The following is a 17,820-nucleotide window of genomic DNA, read 5'->3' as shown; positions in this document are numbered from 1 at the left end:
TCGACGTATAGTAGATGTAATGAATTGATGCGGGAGATTCAGAGCCATAGCAGGCCTGTCCCATTGTCTGGAAGGGTTAGACATCCTGTCTTCATGTTGTGAGACGACATGCTACATAATGCTGTGTGTATGCACTGCTCAATGACGGTGGGGCGGATTGGTGGTCGTGACAGTGCGGAGCCTGAGGGAGGGCGCATCTTCATTATTATCATTTAATTACCTAGTCGTGGGCATTGCGTTGTTCCTCGACCTGCCATCCCATCGCCTTTGTCCAAGGTGACTCTCAACAAACCCAGCCTTGCTCAGCGGGCCTCGATCACGTCCGGTTCGCCAGCACTCCGCCGAAGTGACACGCCATAACACCACACTGTGGTTTCAGTCACACTTCCTCCACCCATTCCCAGCGTCGTCTCGAGTCCTTGCAGCAATCACTGCAAGCCGAGCCAATCCATCCACACGCCCTACATCCTTGCATCGATACAAGCACAATAAAGATAGGAGATATAGGAGGTTAAATCAAACCACAGTGGCGCAGGATCGAAGAAGTCCTCTGTCGCAAAGCCATCCAAGAAGCGAGGACATACATCTGCGCTGTGGTGAGTCCACAGGCTTCAAAGTCAGAGCCCACCCCTCCTACTACGAGAGCCCGACGTCTCGACCGATGAAAACCCTTGAATGAGCGGCATCTCTGATTCGATCCAAGGCCCTAAATATTCCAAGGAACTTCCTGATCAGGTGTTGCTAGAAGGCCACACCCACTACGTAGGCCTCGCGGGCGACGTTCACCGGTAATATGGCTTCATCAAACGGCGCAGAGAGGACTGCCCAGACCCTTGAGCATGCGGAAGACATTCACGACCAAACGCCTCAAGACGGCAGCTCCGACGGTGAGGGCGGGGAACGAACAGCGAGAGAAAAATTGAAGAAAACATCCATCGCCGGACTCTCACAATCCTTCAGAGGCAAGGCTGGTGAGAGCGGTCCGGCTGGTGACCATCCTCTAAGAGAATCAGTCAACGCAGAGTCTGTTCCAGAACCCCATGTCGAGGATGGATCCCGCGGGCGGCCCTCGAAAAAGCGATCCTTTGAAGATCTGCAGACCGAAGATTCTGGTGCTGGCGTGGAAAATGGGGGTCCTCCGTTGCCAAAGAAGGGCCAACACAAGAGAATGAGGTCAAGAGAGGTCTCCGGAGATGACCCTTTGCAAGGACTCGAGAAACTGGAAGAGATTGCGAGCCCGGTTCAGGAAGAGAGTGACGCAGAGGCACAACAATCTCCTGGTGGACCGGGGGTCTTGGTCGCGGCTCGTCAAAAGGAAGAAGAGAGCGGCGGGTCTACTACCACAGACACCAAAGATCCAACAGCCAAACCCGACGCTGAAGATGTTGCTGGCGCTACAGATGCGAAAGCTAATATTTCCAATGCTACGAAAATGTCAGAGGAACAGCAGCCAAATTTACAACTCCCACCATCATCCGGCTTTGCTAACGCTTCAACTGCGTCCCCATTCAGCAGTTTCAAGTCTCCCAAGTCGCCATCCAAGGAGACAGAAACCATATCGTCGCCCGGAAACCCCACATCCAACTCGGCTTTCGCTTCATCTGGCCTGTCAGCTTTCGCATCGTCGGAGAAGTCGCCATTCGGATTGGTCGGTTCCAGCGCCAAACCCTCTGGAGGTTTCGGCGGTGTCGGCGGACAAAGTGGCTTCGGATCATCCTCCACTGGCCTCGGTGGCCCTTCACCCTTTGCAACTAAACCTGTTTCTGGGTTTGGCTCAGCCGGAGGGTTTGGTTCTGTCAGCGGGTTTGGTGGAGCCGCGAGCGGCTTCGGAACCCCCAAACCATTCAGTAGCGGATTGTCGACCTTTGCAGGTCCAGCAGGAGCAGCCAGCTCGTTTGGGAAACCCAAGCCATTCGGATCCTCCACCCAAGATGACGAAGACGGGAGTGAGGACGGCGGGGAGGATGAAGAGAGAGAAAAGACCGAGGAAGATGGGCAACAAGATCCCCGGTTCAAGCAGCAAGAGCGTGAGTTTGTTTCACATTTTAGGAATCTCCGGAGGCGGAAGGAAACTGACGCAGCTACAGTGGAAACGGGCGAAGAAGGAGAGGAGACCATCTTCCAGTGCCGAGCGAAGCTGTACCACTTTGATAAGGAGTGGAAGGAACGTGGCGTCGGAGTGTTGAAGGTCAACATTCGTTACGAAAGCAAATCAATTGACGGAGAGGCCGAGGCCGAGGCCGAAAACGACGACAGTGAGACCGGGAGCAATCCCAAGGAGAGCGAAGAAGAGGACGTCGAATCGGGTGGCCAGGCGGCTTTTTCCACGGTTGAGCGCAGAGCTCGTCTGATCATGCGAACGGATGGAGTGCATCGGGTTGTTCTGAACACGCCTGTGTTCAAAGACATGACCGTGGGCACACACGATGGACAGGAACCCAGTGGAAAGACGATGCATCTGACCGGGCTAGAGGAGGGAAAACCCACGTTTTTCCAGATCAAGGTAAGCGCCGACTGAAGCATAACAGTTCTTCTCTTTGCAGTATTACTTTTCCCAAGATGTACGGCACCGATTGGTATCTGACATACGTTCTCTCCCCGCAGGTCGGAAAAGAAGATGCTTTGAAAGAGATCTACTACAAGATCCGAGAACTGCAGGAAGAGCTGTAGACCTTTGCACTGAAAACGGCAGGGTCAGGGTCAGGGTCAGGGTCAGGGTCAGGGTCAGCGGCGTCTTTTGCGATGCTACTGTGCATTGCAGTTTCAGGCGGACAAGTGCATACACGAGAAGTTTACAATGTTCAGCGCAGGATCTCTGCGGGTGTCTCCTTGCGCGACGAACGAGTGACCGAGGCCAACCGGGGGAGGCCTACACTTCTTCCTTGCTGGTTTTCCCACACGAGATGAACGATCTGGGTTGGAATGGAATGGAACGGACTGGACTGGACTGGACTGGACTGGACTAGAACTGAACGAGTTGGCGATACATAGCACGTTTGGAAGGAACACTGCCTGCCATGTCTGCCATGCTAGCCTGGTCAAGTCTCCGGAGTCAAGACAGACATTGTTACAACAGGAAGTCAAGTCAAACTCATCATGCCATGCCCATGCCCACTCTCTCTCAGACACTTAGACACCCAGATATAGTTAACTCTTGTGAATTGGACGCGTCGAGTTCGTTGCCATTACAACTAATTAATTACATGTAATGTATATATGTATGTATGTATGTATGTATGTATGTATGTATGTATGTATGTATGTATATGTACCCCAGGCGAGGCCGACCTCAACACTGGCCTTGGACCAATCAAACACCACAAGCCTGACTTGGCTGATTGCAGTACAGAGTGTGTGAGCTGAGCCTGTGCGAGTCAAGTGCTCATTGACTGTAGCGGAACGAACGGGAACAGAAACAAGAACACAGCCGCCAGTGAATGATGGAAGGACTCCTGCGCAGGCCCTCAATGAGACGTGTCATGGTATTTGGAGGGTCCGTCCCGTCTGTTGGCTCGTCAATGGAAGAAGTTGTCTTTCTTGCTTGTTTCAATTCACAGGCAACAATAGCCTACTTACGGACGGGTAGTCATGCTCCGTAGTAATGTATATATCACTTCACAGAGTAGCAATGTATGTATCACTCACAAACTATCCTCCCTCCACCTCGACCGGACCCTCTGCCAACCCTCTCGCTCGCCCAACCCACCACGCTTCTCCAGCCCCAGACCTCTCTCGATCCACTCCTGACTGCCCATCTCGCTCAGCCGGCTCAGGGCCCGGGCAAAGGCAAAGCGCTCCTCGTCTCCACTAAAGAGACTGCTCTGCTTGAGCATGCTCATACTCATGCCTAGGTCGTCCATCAGGTTGCGCATGACATCGTCGACATCGGCGCCTTCGCCTTCGCCATCCGGGTCGATGGCTTTGGCATGGTCCGACACTTTCTCGTCGCTGCGGTTAGACGAGACCTTTGGGTTCGCGACGCTCTTGGTCACCTTCCCCAGCGAATCTTCCAGCTCGGCCTTGGACATGAACAGCTGCGACAGCGGGAGCGCGGTGGTGAGCACCAATTTCGCATGCGACTCGTACACGGCGTCAATGAAGGTGATGAACCGCCGTGCCCAGTCCCGTTCGCGGTGCGTCATCGACGGCACGTCCGTCACGACAAACGCGTCAAAGTGGCGCATCATCTCGATGTAGTCTGCCGCTCCTGTCGCCCGGCCGATCAAGTCGTGGAACGTGAACTTGGCGCATCGCCCGGACACCAACGGAACCTCAACGTCTCGTCCCCAGACCGTGATGGTCGTCGGGTGAGGAGGGTCATGTTCGGGATCACCCAAGAAGTGGAACCATTTGTTGGCGTGCGACACGGCCGCCCGGTCTAGGGGGTGGTGGTATACCCCAGACGGTGGGCGAGGGAGTTTGCGATAGTCGGTTGACGAGTCCAGATTGATGACCTTGAGTTGTTTCTTGAGCAGGTTGATGCACGGAATGAAGGATTGCCGTTGGATCCCGTTCTTGTACAGGTCGTCCGGATGTCGGTTGGAGGTGGTGACCAGCACAACGCCGTGCGACATGAGCGATTCTAGCAGCCGGCGAAGAATCATGGCGTCGGCCACATCGGTGCATTGGAATTCGTCGAAACAGAGCACCGTCGCTGTCTCGGCGATGTCGGCCGCCACGAACGGCACTGCGTCGAAATCGTTGCCATACTGCATCCGGACCTTGTGTAGCCGTTTGTGGACGTCTTGCATGAAATTGTGGAAATGGATGCGTGTCTTTGTCGCGATGTTCGGTGGCAGAGTATCGTAGAAAAGATCCATCAACATCGTCTTGCCCGACCCGACGTCTCCATACATGTAGAGCCCCTTGGGCAGGTTGGGAGGTAACTCATTGATCACCTTCTTCTTTTTGCCCCCGCCGAAGAAGGATCCTAGCAGCGATTTCTTGGGAGGGTGCAGATCCTTGACATCTGGGTGGCTGACTTTCGGAGGCTCATAGTCCTTGAGCGTTTCGTGGAGGTCTTGTAAGTGTTCCACCAGGCCTAGTTTCGTCTTTGGTATCAGCACGAGCCCAACCCGCACAGGTGGTACCCGCGCCTGCGCCTTCAGCGGCTGGCTACTCGCCGGGATGCTCACCTCTTTGATGCTGATCATCCCTCAACCTGCCCGTGTGTACCCGTTCATCATACTCTTCCAGAGGTCCTCTGTTGGCGACGTCGCTCACAGTGGCGAGCTGGCGTTTCGACACCCGCCGAACCGACGCGGCATTTGCACGACCCAAGCGGTGTGCGTCGAAGTGGTGGTGGTGCTGCAGAGTGTGCAAGCCTCGGCCCCGGCGACTGAGGTCCACTTGCGCAGCTATCTGTGTTGGCCGCAGTTGGCGGTGGTGGCCAGACCGATATGTTCTCAAGCAGTCAGCACATATCGTTTGTCGGAGCGGTTGAATGGCGCCAAAGTCAGAAACAACGGCCCTGATATAGGCTTGAAAGGCATTGTGGACAGGATGCACAGTGGCCTTCATGGTGCAGGCGCCCTTGACGCTAAAGGAAACAAGGCTGGAGAAACGAAGAAACGACAACACGACAACGACGACGAAGGTACGAAATGGTAGGAATGTGCAGTGAGCAGCGCATGAAGATGAAGCTGGAGTGGGAGTCGGCGCCGCTTTTCGGAGGGTGGAGATGTCGAGATTTGGGGGACGGGGCATAATAAATTGCCGGCCATGATGAATACGGAGGACAGAGGACGCAATATACAGCATACACTGTACAGTATACAGGATGGATCGATCACAGTATGGGCAAGGCGGTACCAGTCTTCCATTATAAAGCGCAGTTTCTACAGCCCTCGCTTTCTGTCTTCTGTCTGCTCAAACTGCAGTGCATCTCTGTGTTGAACCAACGGCCATGCCATGCCATGCAATGCCATGCTGCCATCCCTTTCCTGCTCATCCAGCAAATTCTTCGCAGAAAAGACCCTCCAAAATGATGTGAGCCGGCCCAGCCCGATTTCGCCTCCCCTACACCCTCCCACAACTTTTGTGAGAACCGCTGGTCGAGAGGAATGGCTCTTCCCAAGTTCCGAAACCCCCAGTGCGCCGAACGTCACCGCGTAAACACATAGCTCATCAGCAGCTCATCAGCATCTCATCACTCTGCCCTCGTTTCCGCCTTTGTGTTCCGAGCCCCAGGAGTACCGCGGCAGCTGGCCCAGTGCTCGTTCGAGTGCCCGTTCCAGCGGTCTAGTCTATCGACCAGCATTGTTTCGATACACGCCAGCGGCCGCGCCTTTCAACCGGCAGCAAAGTTGACGTACAAGGTCAGCTTCGGGTTCCGCTGCAGCGCCACGTCCAGATTGTCGTCATTCTCCAGGCTGAGCAGGCTGTTCGTCGCTTCATCCTTGTACTGAATCACAAAGTCGTCATTCACCTTCAACCGTTCCATGAGCTTGTCCTTCAACTGCAAGAACAAAATATCCTGCGGCACTCGGATCGCAATGATATCGTCCTGGAAGAACACCTTCACCTTCATCACTCCACCGGCATTCGCGGCCTTCATGCTTGAAGAGGTGGATGCCTGCGTCAAGTTACTAGCCTGAGAGTGTAGGAAAGGCGGCCCTCCCAACCCCATTCCCACCCCAGCTGACATTGGGATCTGAGACCGTTGTTGTGACGCCCGAGTCCCCGGAGGTGGCATCCCACCATAACCCGTCCCAGGCTGCTGTGGGTTGGAAGACGCCCGAGAAGCCGGTTGCAACGATTGCTGTGATCCTCCAGATAGCCGATAGTCTTCTCCCAGAGCATTCGGATCTATCTCAAAGTCTTGATTTGCCCTCGGTTTAAACAAGTTCCTCACAAGCATGCTCTTGGAGATGTGCGGTGGCATGTCTAGAATTTTCTTGATATACTCGTCGAGGTTTTGGCGGCGTCCATTCGAGATTGCATCCGTCACATGGGCCACGGGTCCCGGCATAAAAGGCAGTGTGCGAGGCTTGCCCTTGTTACCGGCTTCTTCGGGAAACATTTCCAGCAGCGCGATCTGGAAGTCGTAAAAGTCGGCATAATAGCGCGACAGTTCCCACCACCGCCCATCTTCCATTTGGCATTCTATGATGTACCAATACATATCGTTGTCGAAGCAATATCTCGGAACCGAGGCACTGATGGGGGCAAGGGGAATCTGCGATTGTTGTGACGTTCGTGGGCCTGTCTGTTGCGAGTCCTTCGTCAATCAGTACGCATCCGCCATCAAGAAAAACCTGCTGTCACTCACGTAGTTGTTGCTGGACAGTGACTGCTGCGAACCAGCGTTCTGCAAACTCATTCGAGCCATGTCGGCAGATAGCTGAGCTTGAGGACTGTCGAATTTGCCCAGGGTGATGCTGCTGTTCTTGTATTCGGCCGCAAACTTCTTCCATTCTTCCACTCTGGGAACGCCAGCCTTGCGGACGGCCTCGAGAGGGTCTGGTACCGATTGCATGGTGGCGGTGTCTTTGATGTCGATAAACGACACAGGAATCAATCCAGGTCCTCCCAACCGCCCTATCGGCTTCGCAACGAACCACTCTGGATTGGACTGGGCCACGACAATGATTGCTTCTCCGGCTTTGGCGTCAAGCTCGTCTGCCCTCTCGGCGTTGAAATCATACAGTACCACCCCATACACCATGGCCCCAGGACTCCTTGCCGTCATACTAGCTCCTCTCTGATGCGCAGCGGGTCTAGTGGTGGCGGTTGACTCGGACCGTGTGTGGCCAGAGTTGGTCGAGCCTTGCTCGGAGAATCCGGAATCGTGGCCGTCTGGTTTCTCCCCAGGCGACGAAAGGGAATTTCCGCTTTGTCGCTGTTGTTTGCCCACGACTTCGAAGAATGCGACGGGCACGAGACCTCTAGCAGATGGGATGAGCGGATTGCACGCCTCGTACCACTCGGTATCATCTTCCCGACTCAGGACGTGAAAGAAATCCCCCTTGTGAAAGGCCAGCTCTTGTCCATTCCCGTTCTGCGGCCGGTAGTCGTAAAGGGCCTTGATGACTTTCTTGGGCGGGAGGGCCTGGATCGTCTTTGGCGTAATCGACAGGCTCGGGGCATGCTTGGGCTCCTTGTCGCCCTTGAGAGATCGGCGAATGGCCTAGATAGATCGACTGCGTAAGACACCAACCATTCCTTTCATAGAGTCCGTATGCGCATGCGAACACGAACATGCGAAAGACAGGAGTGGACATACCTTCATTGTCGCATTTGATGAGCCCCGCAGTGGCATGAGCGAACTTCGACGCAGGAGGTTTTTTGTTGGTTCTAGATGGGGCGCATATGCAGCCGCAGGATGAAACAAGACTGCTCGATAGCTTGCCCGGCGCTGGCCAATTCCGATCCGAAAGGACCTCTCGGAGGACGCTGTTTCGCGTCACGGCGATAGATTAAGGACGGCGTCCAGGGCGTACACTCCGTTTTCGGTCGACAGAGGAGGGAGATTGTAGACAAAACGTGTGTCTCAAGGAACTGGGACAAGGGCGGCGGCAAAGGAAGAGGGCACAAAGTGACAAGGACAGGGATTCTGGGGTCGAACCCAAGATCGACTAATTACTGGCTGAAGGTGCAGCAGCCTGCAACCAAATACTGACGGCCCCCAAGCAGTGAACAAGGAGTTGTCCCTCATTTAATACCTGGTAGGCCATTACTGCACACTCCGTACTGCAACTACTGGTGCTCCCTAATATTGCTAGGTACGTACGGATACTTGTACCTGATATCCACAGCCTTCCATCCCATCATCTTCTGAAGCCCGACTGCACATCCTACGTCCTGGGTAGGTAGGAGGAGGTAGGCTGGCACCACAGACCATAAACTCTCGCTTATTGACCCGTCTGTGCCTCTGACTAGGTCCATGACGGCCAGCTCCGACCTAGCTTTGTGCTGGCTACTCGGTACTCCATCCTCCATCCCCGTGTGCGGTCGAACCCCTCCCTCCATTTTCACCTTGGTCGCGCGTCAGTCTTTGTTTACCGAGATCTCTTTCACAACAACGCGATGTGCTCGAGCCACCCGACGGAAGAAGCGTGCTACCTAGTACGTCGTTCCATGCGCAGCCTTCTTTTAAACAGGCGACCGACAAATTCCGGCCGCATCCGACATTGGGCGTGGATCTGACAATCTGTCGTCCAACCTCATGCATCCGGTCAGCCTTCTGGGCATCCCTGCTAGGTGCCTGCCAAAATGAAACACATGCAGGCTGAGTTTCACACTCATTCTCCCCACAATGCTACTGCAGTATTATCATCACGCTATGGCCTCGACGAAACGATGCTCTCAAATGACTGTCTGTGCCGTTCGCTACAGTCCCGACTCACCACAAGATTGCTCTCGGTAGAATACTAGACTGATTGGATAGGGTTGTTGCAGGACCAGCTGTTGCAAGACCTTTGGTTCATTAGCTTAGGCGCCACGTCTGATCCATCCTTCGCTTCCTCATCTCAATTGTTCAGACAGCTCTATGATTGACACAACTGCAGCTCCAATTCGGCTGAATGCAAAATCAACAAGGCACCGACCAGAGTCAAGAAATAATGGTCGCACAGTGACAGTCCTTGACACAGGTCGAATTGATAAAAGATCGGCTCCGGAGGGAATACCAGGTACTGTAGGTCTTGCTGGCACCCATGGTCATGGAAAATCTCTACCCTGGAAACTGTACATTCTTCCATGGCAGCTATGTACTTCCAGAGCCAAGTGTCCCGACTCATCCGTCTCCTTGAACCTTGAACTCCTGCGCTACGTACAAAGATCGCCGGGCTGACACCCGTAGATCTTTTGAGTGTTTTCCCAGATCCAGCACACGGTTGCTTTCCACTTTCGGTATGCTATGCGCGCCATGAGAGATTGAGATTGCACTTTCCACTCCCACAGTGCCTTGGATCGTCGCGGCTGAAATAACACATTTCGTCGACCATCGGTGATGCAGAAGAAAATGTCCAAAACGCTGAAATAACTCGATGAAAAGAGGACCAGAAGTAAATGTTGGAGCAGGGCCATTACCGCCTGGGTGATCCACAGAAATAAGGGGTTTCGGGGCGGCCAAGGAACGGAGCAAAGCAGTGGAATGGGATATCTCAAATCTGGCCCTTGATGTCGACCAGCCCGAAGGCTCTTGTTTTCGCATTTTGGAAGATCGATCCGACCTTGCCGGTTAGAAAGCGAACGTCGCCTTCGCGTTCTTCAAGAAGATGCGACGAGTCTTCGGGTGCATGATCGAGAAGGAATTGGCAGGCTTCTTCATCCGATTCAAACCCGAGTTCTTCGGTGACAAAACGCAATCGGACATCGGGTTTATACCTGTTCAACATTAGCTACAGACCTCGCATGGGGTAAAACCGGCGAACCCACGCTTTGCACAAACACGCTAGTGCTGCTAATCTCTCGCGTTCTACAAACATATCCATCAAGTACGCTCCCATGTCCGGGACAGTAAGATATAACTTGAAGAATTTGTGGTAGTTCCCAAGAGCAAGGGCAGAGCGCACCTCCAGGGCATGTTTGATCGCGGGTTCCTTCTTGTCTGCGGGGGTTAGATCAGAGAGCACATCATTCATGTCAGTCTGGTTGCATGTGTGGATAAAATAGAGGATACGATATGCCTTGAATTCCACAGGGTGACCACCAAGATTCTGCTTGTACAGCTCCCGAAGCTGTGTCTGGCATTGGTTATACTCACCCAGGTCACCCCTTTCTAACGCGATTCGAGCATGATATTCGTAAACGCTTGTGGTGAATTCGTTCTTGATATGTTGCACGGTCAAATCTTGCCGTAATGACTTGAACTGGTCGCAAATATAGACATAATTGCCGTCACTGCGCCACTTCTTTTTGAGCAGTTCCAGCGTCTTGCGTAAGACCTCCAGGGGCCGAACATCGTCGGGATTGGGTGCCGAGGTCAATCTGAAATAATTCTTCTCAAGCTTTTGGCAGCGGCCCACGATCGGTCCGGTCACCTTCGCCTCTGGTGAAGCTCCTCGTGATGATTCTTGTGTACGTGGGGAATTGGATCCGGCACGTGAGTCCTCAAACCGGCGTCTGCGGGATTCCAGGCTTGCACTTGATTTACTTACGGATGTGGTCATGTCGAGCTTGGGCCGTTTATCAGACGGGGCGAAGGAAACTCGGTCTGCCAGTGGTCCAGATGACTGCGCACTTGTTCTCCAAGGTGGTGGAGCCGTGGCATCTCCGGCCTCTTTGGAAAGCTCGGTGGATTTACGCTTACGGGGAGCGTCAGGGTGAGGCTGATATGTGGTCGTAGACGGAGCCGAGGCAGGGACAGCGGGAACATAATATGGAGGGGGTACAGGGGCAAGAAGAGCACGGTTTCGGTCCTCCTGGATCAGCTGCTGGGGGAGTGGCAGCTCTTTCCAATTAATTGTGTCGAGTCTCCCGCTTTGTGTGGCCTCCGTGATTATTTCTTTGAGCTTTGCTTCAATATGCTCCTTCGTGATTCCCGGAAGTGCCGTGGTCTGGGCAAATGATCGGTTGACGTAGTCACGAACATCCGGAGACCAGTTCATCTTCTTCTTAGCAGGGGGGGCCAATGGCGGCGGAGGAGTGTTTGTAGGCGGCGATGCCATGTAATGCTGAGGCGGAAAGTAGGTCGGCGGTGGAGGAAGAGGCGGTTGCGCACCAAACGTTTGACGGGCTGGAACTTGTATGTAAGCATTCTGGTTGGACGAGTAAGACGATTGAGCCTGCCACGGAGGGTGGCCGGGAGCCGAAGAACTTGAATACATGACGGCGCTTGCAAAAGGAGTCGTTGTGAAGTTGAGAAGACAGGACAGAGCACAGGAAAGATGGTGTGTGTGTGCTACGCATCGCTGAGGCGCGGTTAACAGACGATTCCAGGAAAAGCCGAGCCAAGAAATAGCTACTCTAGTCACGTGAGCGATTTTTTGGTTATATCCCATCGGTTACAAAATGACCATAAGATCCGCCGTAGTAGTAGCAGCGGTATATGGATACGGAGACAAACATCTGCCACCCAAGCGCCAAATGGTCAACCACATACCATACCACATTGTCCTTCTGGACATGTCCCACTCATCATCGACCATGTCGGGCTATCTGCAATCCTAGTACAGTAGGAAATATTCTTAGCTGTATCCTGATCTCTGCTCGAAGATGATATGCAGCCTCCACCAAAGGCCGGATGTTCCTCAAAAAGCCAGATTTAACTGCTGGCTGCCGCCCAACCCTCTCCCAAGATGAGACACTGCTCGTGGTTCAAGACGGGGTGGGCCTTTACGAAGGGTCAGCATTGGCTTCTATCATTCTTTTTTATCAGGCAGAATCTCACTGCTTGCTAGGAAATACAAGATCGCCTCCTGCCAAAAAGGTCATGCCTACTTGACCTCTCACCGAGCTTGTTATGTTGATGATGCCGATCCACGAGCCAACTCGTGGGCCATTGACCTCAAAGACGTCGAGCGTCATGAACATCAGGTATTTTGCCCCTCACATAGTCAAATCCCAATTAACCCAGTCGATTCAGCCAGGCTTCCTGAAATCATCGGCCAAAATAACATTGTACCCTAAGCCGATCAAGCGTGGCTTCGGCTCTGTCAGCAAGTCAGCTGTTCCTCAGTCTCCAGCATTTCAAAGGGTGACCTCCGCGTCCTCTCCTTCTTCTCGCTCGAGCAGCCCGTTCCGACCGTCGGCAGTCTCACCAGCAGATCTGCCTGTAGTCATTGGGACTTGGGTTTGTCCCATCTGCTCTTTTTCCAATCCCGTGCCGTCTAATTTCGACCCTACAATTGCCACGGAGGCCTTCCCACTGCCGCCCTGCCTTGCTTGTGGTATCAAGCCCCCTTTTGCTACTGTCCTCAAGGCGGCCATTGCTGCAAATGCTAAGCACTTACCGGAGAGCTTGCCCTCATCCGGGGCGGGATCAGTGCCAGACTCCGCAACTGGGCTACACCAGTCCTACGACGATAGCAATACCTCGGATACCATCCCTTGTCCTCGTTGTACATTTCACAATTATCCAGGGATGCGTATCTGTGAAATGTGTTCTGCGCCACTTCCCACGCCGAACCTTCTCCAGAGAGTGGAATTTGAGGACTCACTCGCACGAGCTGGATCTCCAGGACCCGAAATATCCGGCCTCACTTTGGAGGAAGGGGGGGATCCTCCCAGCGTGAAGTTCTCTTTCCGGAATGGCGGCGATAGAATCTTCTATGACCGGTTAAAGAATGCAATGATACAGCGGAAGTGGCTGCTACAAAACGCCCCGCCCATCCCGCGAGGAGGTGTTGACCATCCGCCAACCCCCCTTGATATGGCAAACATTACACCAGCGTCTGTATCACGACCGGTGTCTGTCGGGATTGCTGGGCTGGAACAACGTGGCCTGCAAACTCGGAAGATCAACGAGACAGTTTTAGGGAATGCATTCGCAGACCTGGAGGCCTTGATGGCTTCGGCAAAAGACGTTGTCGCGCTCGCTGAGAGGTTCGCAGTAGAATCGAATTCAGGCTTAGGCTTCTCGGGCCCCTCTTCTGATGTTGTGCTTTCTCAATCAGCGGCTGCACTAGGGATGGTTACAACAAAAGATGTGCTCGGAGACAGTTCAACTTCGCTCTACATCTCTGAGCTTGCACGAAATCTGGCTGAATATGCTACAGACGATCGACGAGGAATCCTCCGACGCCAAGGGGGCACCATGAGCCTCGTTGACCTATGGGCGATGTTCAACAGGAGTCAAAATGGGGTCGAATTGGTTAGCCCTACAGATTTTCGCAAAGCCGCCGAAACATGGGAAAAGCTTGGGCTTCCGGTCAAGCTGCGAAGGTTCAAGAGTGGTCTCCTAGTCGTGCAACGACGCGACGCAAGTGACGAGAAGACAGTAAGCCAGATCAAAGTGTGGCTGAACTCCTTGAGGGTGGCTGAGGTTGACGAAACGCCAACTTGGGAATGGGCTACCTATGGCTTTGGAGTTACGGCGCAACAGGCAGCCGCACGATTTGGTTGGAGCCTTGGGGTCGCCACCGAGGAGCTCGAGATGGCGGAGGAGAGAGGGGCGCTGTGTCGAGAGGAGGGAGTTGAAGGGCTCAAGTTCTGGTTAAACTTCTTGCTTGAGGATGAATAGATGCTTCTGAACGTCCTACGCCACTGATCCAGTGGTCTTTCTTCCTAGTGTTCTCGTATTGACTCCAATGGGCCACCACAAGGCCACAAGGCTCTGACACTTTCGCGCAGTGGAGAACTTGCAGGTGGGCAGGACGACGCGACTCGGCGCACTTGCCCTTTCAGGGATCGGGGACTCCTGAACCCCGACACTGGTCGGGGGTTGTAGCGACAGGAGGTATTGTCCTCTAATACATATGCGAACGGTACGATGGGATTGTCCGACCCAAGTCACTCTTTCAACTAATACTGGGCAAGTATGGCAAGGCTAGGACGGGGTGGCTTCCTTGCCCTCGCCGTCATCTTTCACCTGGTCTATGTTTATTCCATCTTCGATATTTACTTCGTCAGCCCCATAGTCCATGGCATGAAACCGTACAAAGTCGAACAGGCCCGTCCACCGTCAAGGAGACTTGTATTATTTGTCGGTGACGGACTGCGCGCGGACAAAGCGTTCCAATTCTTCCCAGACCCGTCGCCTGCGGACCCTGCCAACGCCGATTTGACCCCTCGACCCCTCGCTCCTTTCCTGCGATCCCGAGTGCTCGAGCACGGTACCTTTGGGGTTTCGCATACCCGGGTACCCACAGAGTCACGGCCTGGTCATGTCGCCCTCATAGCCGGCCTGTATGAAGACGTCTCGGCGGTTACGACTGGCTGGAAACTGAACCCGGTGGATTTCGACAGTGTCTTCAACCGCAGTCGCCATACGTGGAGTTGGGGCAGTCCTGACATCCTGCCAATGTTCAAGGAAGGAGCGGTACCGGGTCGTGTGGACGCAGATCAGTATGGCGAAGAGTTTGAGGACTTCACACAAGACGCGACGAAGCTGGACACCTGGGTGTTCGACAATGTCAAGGCACTGTTCCATTCTGCCAGCACAAATTCGACTTTAAACACTCTGCTACGAGAGGACAAGATCGTCTTTTTTCTGCATCTGCTTGGTCTGGACACGACTGGCCATTCTTACCGACCCTATTCAAAAGAGTATTTGCATAACATCAAGGTTGTGGACAAGGGAGTTGAAGAGATTACAAATCTGATTGACAATTTTTATTCTGATGGGGAGACATCGTACGTGTTTACAGCTGACCACGGGATGAGTGACTGGGGAAGCCACGGGGACGGTCATCCTGACAATACGAGGACTCCCTTGATTGCCTGGGGTGCTGGTGTTGCCCGACCCGAGGTCTATCCTGATTCAAGAGCTCCAGGCCATGAGGATGGGTATTCTTCGGACTGGGGCCTGGATCACATTCGACGGCATGATGTCGATCAAGCCGATGTCGCCGCTCTGATGGCCTATCTGGCCGGGCTAGAATTTCCAGTCAATTCGGTTGGGAGACTACCATTGTCTTATCTTGCAGCTACTACCCAAGAGAAAGCTAGTGCAACACTTGTCAACGTCAAGGAAGTTCTAGAGATGTACAATGTCAAGGAAGAGCAGAAGCAATCGACCTCACTGCACTATCAGCCATATCCGCCCTTCTCCAAAGCCAACAGCTCCGTTGCTGAGCGGATCTCTGCCATTGAAACTGCGATTCAGAACAGTCAGCACGAACATGCCATCGATTTGTCCTTGGATCTGTTCCATCACACTCTTCAGGGGTTAAGGTATCTGCAGACATATGACTGGCTTTTCCTTCGAGCTCTTATCACGGTGGGATACCTGGGCTGGATCACCTTTGCTGTCACAACGGTTATCGACCTTCACGTCCTCCATGGGGCAGTCCCAGACGAGAGAACCACCGGGTCGACCGTGGTATTCTCATCCGTTTTGATTGCATTGTACTCTTTTTTCATTTTTGAAAAGTCACCCTTGACATACTACGCGTATGCATTCTTCCCCGTTTTTTTCTGGGAGGAGGTGTTCGCCCGGAGGAAGGCGTTGGTCTCTGGGTTCAGAGTTTTATTTGGCCATGTCAAGCAACCTTCGGATTGGCTAGTTCTTGCCATCCAGGCATTTCTGTTTTTGGGAGTTGTGGAAGCTTTGGTAAGTCTGGAGCCTCGATTAACATGATCGTGAATGTGTTTGCTTACTTGTTCAGGTCCAATCATACTTCCATCGCACTGTATTTACCGTGTGCTATGTTCTGGGTGCCTTCTCCCCTCTGTTTTACGGACTGGAACTTGTTGGAACGAACAAGATGCTCGTGCTTGCCTGGGCGGCTGGCTGCCTGGTGCTGAGCACTTTTACCCTTCTGCCAGTGGTCAAGGTCGAAGACGCCAACACCATTAGCGCTGGCGGACTTCTCATGTTCGGAGCTGGTCTCGTCTACCTGTATCTCGAGGACCACATCACGGCCCGGTCGAAATCTAAAACTACCCATGCTCAACCCAATGCTGTCTCTCGAATCCTTATGGGCGTCCAGGTTGGCATCATCTTGCTCACAATCATTGTCACGCGTTCAAGCATTGCGTCTATTCAGGCAAAGAAGGGGCTCCCCCTGGGCAATCAAGTCATTGGCTGGTCTGTGCTTGTGGCCTCCCTCGTTCTCCCTTTTGTCCACCGGATCGCACCGAACGAGCATTACCTCCACCGCTTGGTCATCATCTTCCTCACATTCTCGCCTTCTTTTATCCTCTTGACAATCTCTTACGAAGGTCTCTTCTACGTTGCATTCTGCTTTACTTTGCTTGCCTGGGTCCGCTTGGAACATGCTATCCAGGTCCACGCCACATCGGGGGTACCATCTGATCTTTCTCCCACTACGGCACACGCAAATGGGGTGACGATCACATCGACATCAACCCAATCGACCAACCTTCATCCCGAGACGACTTTTCGGACGTTGGCGCTACCGGATCTCCGACGCGCCCTGTTCTTTCTGTTCTTCCTCCAGTCAGGGTTCTTCTCGACGGGCAACATTGCGTCGGTATCTAGCTTCAGTCTAGATGCGGTGTATAGGCTGATCCCGATCTTCGATCCCTTTTCCCAGGGAGCCCTACTTTTATACAAGCTGCTAGTTCCCTTTGCGATCATCTCAGCAGCCTTGGGGATCCTCAACCGCCGACTCGGTCTTCAATCGTCGGCGCTGTTCATGACAGTCATGGCGGTGAGCGATGTCATGACGCTGAACTTTTTCTGGATGGTCAAGGACGAGGGCAGCTGGCTGGACATTGGCACAACCATCAGCCACTTCGTGATTGGGAGTGTGCTGTGCGTATTTGTGGCCGGACTCGAAGGCGTTAGTCATGCCCTGATCAGGGGCGTCGAGGTCGACGCCTACGAAGACAGGGTCAAATTGGCTGGAGGAGTGGAGAGTATCAAGGCCATAAGGGTCGAAGCAAATGGCGCGGCTAATGGGGCTGTAAAAGCAGCGGCTGGGGACGAAAGGCCCGTCATCGAGTAGGCTGTGTCGCGTCCTCAGGAGGACAGGCCTATACAGCTTCCTCGATTTGGTACAGAAATGCTCAGATCACACTCAGAGTGAATCGCATGTGGTCAAGGTCATATTATTGCCTTTTGTGTGGTGTCTATTCGACGACAAGCCAAGAGTCTTGCGTGAGGAACACCTCCGTGAATAAAATGCCCATGGAATGCCTTCATCTCCTGGTACCTCGAAGATACTCAGAGCGTTCCATGCAAGCCAGCCAGTGTGATGTTCCACCTAGCCTTGATCTCCTACGCCATTTTTCCATTGTCTCAAATGACCC

The 17,820-nt window shown here is 53.5% G+C and overlaps 6 protein-coding genes across 6 annotated transcripts; 3 read left to right on the top strand and 3 right to left on the bottom strand.

Annotated features, from left to right (window-relative positions):
• Nucleotides 1–793: 793 nt before the first annotated feature.
• On the top strand, nt 794–2,670 carry A1O3_07258 (uncharacterized protein; the record flags this gene model as incomplete). The annotated part of the gene is made up of 3 exons (XM_007737368.1): nt 794–2,027; nt 2,088–2,503; nt 2,605–2,670. The coding sequence occupies 3 exons, from the start codon at nt 794–796 to the stop codon at nt 2,668–2,670; spliced, it is 1,716 nt and encodes a 571-aa protein (XP_007735558.1).
• A 971-nt stretch (nt 2,671–3,641) lies between these two features.
• A1O3_07257 (uncharacterized protein) lies at nt 3,642–5,153 on the bottom strand (the record flags this gene model as incomplete). The annotated part of the gene is made up of 1 exon (XM_007737367.1): nt 3,642–5,153. The coding sequence occupies one exon, from the start codon at nt 5,151–5,153 to the stop codon at nt 3,642–3,644; it is 1,512 nt and encodes a 503-aa protein (XP_007735557.1).
• Nucleotides 5,154–6,289: 1,136 nt separating this feature from the next.
• Nucleotides 6,290–8,230, bottom strand: A1O3_07256 (bud emergence protein 1; the record flags this gene model as incomplete). The annotated part of the gene is made up of 3 exons (XM_007737366.1): nt 6,290–7,219; nt 7,271–8,128; nt 8,225–8,230. 3 exons carry the CDS (start codon nt 8,228–8,230, stop codon nt 6,290–6,292), a joined length of 1,794 nt encoding a protein of 597 aa, XP_007735556.1.
• Nucleotides 8,231–10,106: 1,876 nt separating this feature from the next.
• Nucleotides 10,107–11,771, bottom strand: A1O3_07255 (uncharacterized protein; the record flags this gene model as incomplete). The annotated part of the gene is made up of 2 exons (XM_007737365.1): nt 10,107–10,329; nt 10,381–11,771. 2 exons carry the CDS (start codon nt 11,769–11,771, stop codon nt 10,107–10,109), a joined length of 1,614 nt encoding a protein of 537 aa, XP_007735555.1.
• Nucleotides 11,772–12,187: 416 nt separating this feature from the next.
• A1O3_07254 (uncharacterized protein) lies at nt 12,188–14,125 on the top strand (the record flags this gene model as incomplete). The annotated part of the gene is made up of 3 exons (XM_007737364.1): nt 12,188–12,288; nt 12,345–12,480; nt 12,530–14,125. The coding sequence occupies 3 exons, from the start codon at nt 12,188–12,190 to the stop codon at nt 14,123–14,125; spliced, it is 1,833 nt and encodes a 610-aa protein (XP_007735554.1).
• Nucleotides 14,126–14,422: 297 nt separating this feature from the next.
• A1O3_07253 (GPI ethanolamine phosphate transferase 1) lies at nt 14,423–17,516 on the top strand (the record flags this gene model as incomplete). Its single annotated transcript, XM_007737363.1, has 2 exons — nt 14,423–16,156; nt 16,212–17,516. The coding sequence occupies 2 exons, from the start codon at nt 14,423–14,425 to the stop codon at nt 17,514–17,516; spliced, it is 3,039 nt and encodes a 1,012-aa protein (XP_007735553.1).
• Nucleotides 17,517–17,820: the final 304 nt, after the last annotated feature.

Source organism: Capronia epimyces (assembly GCF_000585565.1).
Source record: "Capronia epimyces CBS 606.96 chromosome Unknown aczIQ-supercont1.6, whole genome shotgun sequence".
Taxonomy (NCBI): Eukaryota; Fungi; Ascomycota; class Eurotiomycetes; order Chaetothyriales; family Herpotrichiellaceae; genus Capronia; species Capronia epimyces.
This window is presented reverse-complemented; position numbering and strand designations above follow the sequence as displayed.